Source organism: Alosa pseudoharengus, unplaced genomic scaffold (genome assembly GCF_046254945.1).
Source record: "Alosa pseudoharengus isolate Yale_2024_CS ecotype anadromous, Long Island Sound unplaced genomic scaffold, YU_APseudo_1.1 YU_APseudo_1.1_scf_12, whole genome shotgun sequence".
Taxonomy (NCBI): Eukaryota; Metazoa; Chordata; class Actinopteri; order Clupeiformes; family Clupeidae; genus Alosa; species Alosa pseudoharengus.
In genome coordinates this window covers 12,338,030-12,345,161 of record NW_027468587.1, presented here as the reverse complement: position 1 = coordinate 12,345,161, position 7,132 = coordinate 12,338,030, and the positions used below count along the sequence as shown (strand labels likewise).

The window sequence follows — 7,132 nt, the reverse complement described above, 5'->3', positions numbered from 1 at the left end:
ATGTGTGTGTGTGTGTGTGTGTGTGTGCGTGTGTGTGTGTGTGTGTGTGTGCGTGTGCGTGTGTACACATGTGTTTGTGCGTGGGTCTGTGCAACTGTACTCATATCAATGTGTATGAGTCAGTGTTTGCTTGAATTATTTGTAGTATGTAACTTACTGTATGTATGCCTTTACAGATGTTGTCTTTTGTATCTATGCATTTTACTGATTGTATATGTTTGCATAAGCATACACTTGCTCATTTGATTTTTGTCTGTATTTGTTGTTTGTGTGTATGTGTGTGTCTGTTTCTGTGCATGTGCACATGTGCGTGCATGTGTGCGTGTGTGTATGCGTGCATGTGTGCGTGTGTGTATGTGTGTGTGTGTGTGTGTGTGTGTGTGTGTGTGTGTGTGTGTGTGCAGGTGTGAAGGATGGCGTCCTGCTCTGAGATCTGTGGCTCGGAGTACCAGAGTGGTGCGGTGAATGGGCACCAGTACGGCGTGCGCTCCTACCTCCACCAGTTCTACGAGGAGTGCACCGGCTCCCTGTGGGACCGGGAGGCCGACTTCCAGACCCAGAGATCGCCCAATCGGTGGAGCTCGGTCCTCTGGAAGGTGAGGCCCCTCACTGTTGGCCCAGAACCAGGCCTGATGTGGCCCAGACCTGACCCTGATGCGGTTCTGATCCAGTTGAGCTCTGCTCTCTTGAAGATAAAGCTCTCCATTGGAACCCAAAATAGAATAACCTTCTGGCCCCGTGTCGGGTCTAACGTAGCTCAGGCCCAGTCCTGATTCAGCCCAGATCTGGTTTCGCGTGAGCCTGTGGTGTGGCCATTCGGTTTAAATGCAAGGAGTGGTCCGAAATGGCCAAAGTTAATTCTACTGCACAATGGGATTAGCATCAGATTGAATTAACATGGGAGATAGTGTGATTATGTGTTATGTAACTCTCCTATTCCCCCACTTGGCTTTCCTCTCCACGCCTCTCATCTCATTTCCTCTTCCCTACTTCCCTCTTGTCTCCACTTCTGTCATCTTCACATCCATCCTCTCCTGCCTACTTTCCTTTCATCATTTTTGCCCTCCTTGTAATTATGTTATTACTCCTCTCCTCTCATCTTTCCCCTCCTGTATATTCTCGTCTTTTCTTCTGTCTACTTTATTCCTCTCCTCTCCTCTCTACTCCTTTCTTTCATCTCCTCTTCCTCCTCCTCATCGCTCCTCTCCTCAAGGTCTGCGTCGTGCTCGGTGGCCTGATCATGTTGGCCGGCCTGGTGGTGCTGTTCGTGGGCTACGCCACGCCGCCGCGCATCGAGGCCTTCGGCGAGGACGAGTTGCTCTTTGTGGACGAGCGCGCCGTGCGCTTCAACCGCGCCCTGGACGCCTGCAAGCTGGCCGGTGCCATCCTCTTCTGCGTCGGGGGCGCGGGCACGGCCCTGGGTCTGCTCCTGGCCGCGTTCACGCAGGCGGGCGCCTCCAAGGAGGAGCAGCAGATGCAGCAGCGCTTCCGCGACCGGCTGGCCGAGCTGCAGTCGGCCATCCACCCCGTCACACGCGCGCCCACGCCGGGCGATGCCAAAGTGCCCGTCACCCTGTCCAGAGTGCAGAGCGTGCAGCCGGGAACGGGAACCTGACCGGATCGGTAGAACACTAGAACTACACACACACACACACACACACACACACACACACACACAGACACACACGCTAACACACACAAACACACACACACACACACACACACACACACACACACACACACACACACAGACACACACGCTAACACACACAACCGACATACATAAACACACAGCTTTATCCACATCTCTCACTTCCGCCTTAGATCTACACAGAGAGCCGTCTGCACTCAATCCCACATCATCCATGCTCTTATACACACACACACACACCTGGTCACGCTAACACCAACACACTCACACAAGACCTCACACACTCGTATACACACACACACACCTGATCACGCTGGCACAAACACACTCACACACCAACCTCACATACAGTGCAGCTCACTCTGGACTAAGTTAAGCTAACATAAGTTGACAAGCACATTTTCAAAAAAAATAAATAAGTTCAGTTCCTCAGATGCAATGCACTCACCTGATAACCTCTGATGTAATGATGTCCACACAGTATGTATGTACAGCCTATGTATGGTTTCATGTACCATACAGTGCTGTTGAGTTTTACATCATTTTACAGTAAAGGTTGACCATTATAGGAAAAAAAAACAAGACCAGAAAAACATTTTCTTTAAAATGATAGTCCCCCCTCCTTGGACTATTGATACATTTAAACAACATTAGTCTAAAACAGATCAATTTTCTTTCAAATGATAGTCCCCCCTGCCTGGACTATTGATACATTTAAACAACATTAGTCTAAAACAGATCCATGCCACGCAGCCCTCCAGGAATATGATTGTACATGATTTGATTTGACATGCTCCTGATTAATGTCAGTTTGAGAGTTTGCCACCCACGGCACCTACCTTGGGCTGGCATAAGCTCGCTGTCAATGTCAATCATCGATGGCTAACTCTGCCGCAGCGGTGACCCCTGGCTGACCCTGAAGTCGTGATCAGAGGAAACAGAGCCAGCGCTGGTCAGGATTCTGGCCAATCAGCAGCTGCCTAGGGAGTCATGTCTTCACGTACAAATCAGTTCAACTGAATTTAATTTAATTGAACTGAATGGAATTGAATAGAATGGAATTTAATGTAATTAATCAATATGCATCAACATCAAAATGCATCAATAGCATCAACTACGTGAATAGCATCAAAAGCGTCAATAGCAATCGACAGTGTCTCAGGGCGCTTTGCAAAGCCTAGAGGGCTAGCCCCCTGGAGCGTGAGCCCCCAGGAGCCTGCACTGAGGCAGTTACATCCCCGCTCACCTCCATCCAGTTCTGATGCCTCTGCCTTCAGTGTGCATGCAGGTAGCTGGAAATAGACCGGCCGGCGCAGTATGCAAGGTCCTGATCTGTAGGGAGGACACGCAGTAGCTGAGTCAGCACTCAGATCAGTTCACCCCAAAACACCTCCTCTCACAAGCCAGCACATCACCGCTGACGACGCAGGGAAGGGACGAGTCAGACAGATGCAAAAAAGTTCAACTCATTTGTTTTTTCTTCTCTGCTTTCAACATTAAGCCTTTTCTTGAAGCCGGGATTAAAATGCAGATTTCAGTGCAGATATGCATGCCAAACAACCACAAGATGCAAACCAACTATATAAATAACTGCTTGAAGCATATAAACGTTTGTGATGGTAGGATCAGTGTGTGATTCAGTGAGGAAGTGATGACGTTTATAAGGTAGAAATGATGTGAAATGTATTGTGGACATACTGTATTCACTCAAGTAAAGTAAACAGTTTTACCCTAGAGGCCACCTTACTCTCTCTCTCTCTCTCTCTCTCTCTCGCTCTCTTACACACACACACAAACACCAAACAGAATAAATACATGTAAAGTAAAAACATTTATTTGTTATATATTGTGAAGTATTTTATAAATTTCATTTCATATTTTACAATTTCCCTTCTTCTTTCCTGTAAATTGTGTTACAGATTGTACACTCTGTAATTTCATTTCAAATTTCCAGGTTCCAGTACCGGTAATATCTTTCATTTTAGGTTTTGTATAATTTTTTATCCGTTTCTACCTCTTTTCTTTAGCTCTTCCACACACACACACACACACACACACACACACACACACACACACACACACACACAAACACACACTCGGAACATTTGGAATAATATTTGATTTTATCTAGCTGTTTGTGCCAGGTGTGTGCTGTGCAGTAAAGTTTGGACCTCAGTGTCAACCCAAAGGAGCGGTAGTGTGCTGTGTGGTAACCCCATCTTCAGAAAGGAAAAGTCTGACCATATCAGTTCTACCTGTACACTGAACACAGGTGATTTCACTAATTAGCTCATCTACCTGGCTGAGGAGTTGTGCTGATTACAGTGGGTTTTTTGTGAATGGTTGGAACAAATATGTGGTAGAACTTTTATTTTCTGGGCGCCCCAGTCCTGCTCGGGAGTCTGTTCAGTTCTGACCCCCGTGCTGAACACCTAATTGTCTGAACATGGAGCACGCAGTGGCTTGTGTGTTGACGTGTGTAAGTCACGCAGTCCAAATGTTGTGAAAATTTTTGAACCTAAATCTGTCCCATGTATCTCCGAAAGCTTTGTATCACAGATAATAAGCTCAATGTCTACACAACATGAACATACTCATATAAATCTATATCAAGACAACAGTCTTTTCTTCTTGCTCCAAACATGTCTATTTTTAAACAAAAGAATAAAAAGTGACATTGTCATTCGCCAGTTGTCTGCACTAGTATTTGTTTTTGTTTGTTTTAGCTGCCATATTCTGCTGTGCAGGTATGGGTGAGGTCTCAGGAATGCACCTGTAAATGTGCAGCTTTAAGGAACTAGTGGCAGCAGAGGTGTGTGTGTTTGTGTGTCTGTGATAAATTGCACTATACACATCACATCAGAGTAAGTGATCAGTGTATTATGTGTGTGTTTGAGTTCTCGGGTATGGGGAGGGTTAGGGGTGTTGTACATAATACAACCGATAGCCTATTTATTTGTGAATCTGTTGTGAGTCACATGAGAAGGGGTGGGGTGTGTGTGGAGGGGGGGGGCCTCGTCTCGTCTGGCTACAGGGCTTGTGAGTCCTCTTCACACCCATTTCACTTCTACCTGACGATTTGCACACTCCACACACCAGGCACAGGCTCACAGTGTCAAAACATTCCTTCAGTCAGGGACTAGTCTGTGTCAGCTCTATATATACATATTCTGTATCTATTCATCTAGCCGACAGCTCTATATACATGTACATCTATTCATCTAGCCGACAGCTCTATATACATGTACATCTATTCATCTAGCCGACAGCTCTATATACATGTACATCTATTCATCTAGCCGATGCTCCTATCGACAGCGACCTACGAGTGGTGACACTCAAGCTACAGTGTTTCCGTTTCTGTGTGTGAGCGAGGGATTAAATGAACTGAGAGAATGAAAAAAGATGAAAGGTTTTTTTTTCAGTGTGAAAGAAAAGGCTTTTCAGTGTGGAGGAAGAGAAAAAAGGGACTCGCAGTGTGTGGGGTCCATCAGGGACCGGTGAATTGGATCAGAGTGCGGGGTCCATCAGGGACCGGTGAATTGGATCCATCCGTCAGCCTTGTGGGAGGAAGTAGAGACAGAAGTCGTGGGCGTCCGCAGGAACGGAGAGTTCTGCCCCACAGCTTTATTTTGATTGGCTTAGTTTCAGTACTTGAATGGCTGTGATGTGAACAGCACGGACCCACCGCATTAGATAACCACTCAGACATGCATAGACACACACACACACACACACTCTTAAGAGTGGAAGAGATTACTGACAGTCAAAGTAAGTACTGTACATGGGTGTAGATAGAATCAGCCCATAAATAAGAGATACCACTATCCTAGTGGTACCTTAAACACATGTTTAATTCTCACTCTGATGAATACACTACAAAAGTGTGTCGGGATTGCAGTTATTTAATTGATTTAATTATAATCAGACAGGACAAGACATAGGAACGGGGTATTAACATGTAATGGGAACTGATGTTGCATGATTTCTTTAGAAGATTGCCACAGAATGAAAGGACTACATTCACACATAGAGAACACAGTATCTAGTGAAGTTGCAGCCTTTTCCTTGGGTGTGTAAACATGTGTGATATGTTTGTCAGAAGTACCTACAGTAATATAAGATAGAAAGCAGAACACGAGGTACACTTGAGGTGCATCTGACTATTTGGCTCAGAATCAGGATCAACTCTGGTGAGCAGGTAAGTTTGGATCAGGTCTGGGCCTACTAGGCTCCAGAACCACATGAAACCAGTATCAGGTTTGTCTCAAAATCTGAAAATATCTGGAAAAGTCAGGCTCAGCAGATATGTGTTATGGCAGGTCAGCTTACTTAAAATAAAATATCATGATCACTGTTTTTCTGCCAGTGTGTTGTGTTTCTAGTTAGTAATAATTACAGCATTGTGACATAAAAGTATGTATACTGTAAGTTCTCCATGACATCATTCACATTAACAGTCTTTGAGCTCTAAAATAATTCACAATCAATGCAAAGCCTATCACACACAGACACCAGCATACTGGAGTAAAATAAAACATCTGTGATAAATGTTAATATAAATAATAATATATAATAAAAATATAATATAAATATCTGCAGATATTAAAAAATCTTACTACATTCAGCTCCCACATCCAATGCTGGCTTCGGCCCAAAGGAGGACCAGTTCTGGGCCAGACTAATGCCAGACTTCACACTCTACTCCACAGCTCCACTTCACTACACACACAACGTCACACAACTGGCCTTTAAATCTGGGGGTCATACTCTTAAGTTATGCAGCAGGCCTTTAAACTGAGTGTCATACTCTTAAGTTACGCAGCAGGCCTTTAAACTGGGGGTCATAGTCCACGTCGGTATACGTGTCCCGAATTCCCCACGCAAGATTCTACGCACAGTTTAGTGTCCCAAGTTCCCCACGCAAGATTCTACGTGCAGTTTAGTGTCCCAAATTCCCCACGCAAGATTCTACGTGCAGTTTAGTGTCCCAAATTCCCCATGCAAAGTTGTATGTGTAATTGTTATGTCCCTTAATTGTGCACATGCTAAAAACCACCTATTTAACAGGTGATTTATAAAAATTGTCGTGAGTGTGAGAAGTCTGCCGCTCAAAAAGTATTTTTTGTTGGTGGAAACGTGTAGAATTGCAAGCGAAAAAAATGGCAGGGCGACTGCGTTCTCCAGAAAATATTGTGGCAAATTGCGATATCTTAAGTGGACAACACATTAAGGAGGAGGAATGGACTGTCGTGAGCATTTATTTCCCAAATGTCGACTCGGATAGGTCATCGATAAAGGATGTTAAACAACCAAAGAATATGGCACGGTTACACACTGGTCATCTACGAGTGATTAAGCACCAGGTTCTTCAGGAGAGGTGCGGCGCTTTTCCAGCCGCACCCCGACCCAGTCACGAACGGTTCTGCTCACTGGGAACCAGGGGCCCCAGCTAATCTAGACCACCAGTGGCTCCTCAGC

General features: G+C 45.2%; 2 protein-coding genes across 2 annotated transcripts in view; one reads left to right on the top strand and one right to left on the bottom strand.

Annotated features, from left to right (window-relative positions):
- Positions 1-413: 413 nt before the first annotated feature.
- nrsn1 (neurensin 1) lies at positions 414-1,615 on the top strand. The gene is made up of 2 exons (XM_076279414.1): positions 414-596; positions 1,214-1,615. Exons 1-2 carry the CDS (start codon positions 414-416, stop codon positions 1,613-1,615), a joined length of 585 nt encoding a protein of 194 aa, XP_076135529.1.
- A 1,309-nt stretch (positions 1,616-2,924) lies between these two features.
- The window catches only part of LOC143118624 (doublecortin domain-containing protein 2-like), a 26,072-nt gene continuing 21,864 nt past the window's right edge, over positions 2,925-7,132 (bottom strand). Inside the window, exon 10 of the mRNA XM_076279648.1 lies at positions 2,925-2,983. Within this exon, the coding sequence (XP_076135763.1) occupies positions 2,925-2,983 (59 nt within the window). The remainder of the gene's footprint in view (positions 2,984-7,132) is intronic.

Bases quoted from the DNA above. Each gene is read 5' to 3' on its own strand.
- nrsn1 (XM_076279414.1), top strand. From the start codon at position 414: ATGGCGTCCTGCTCTGAGATCTGTGGCTCGGAGTACCAGAGTGGTGCG. The intron at 597-1,213 runs GTGAGGCCCCTC...CCTCTCCTCAAG, and splicing joins GGAGCTCGGTCCTCTGGAAG to GTCTGCGTCGTGCTCGGTGG.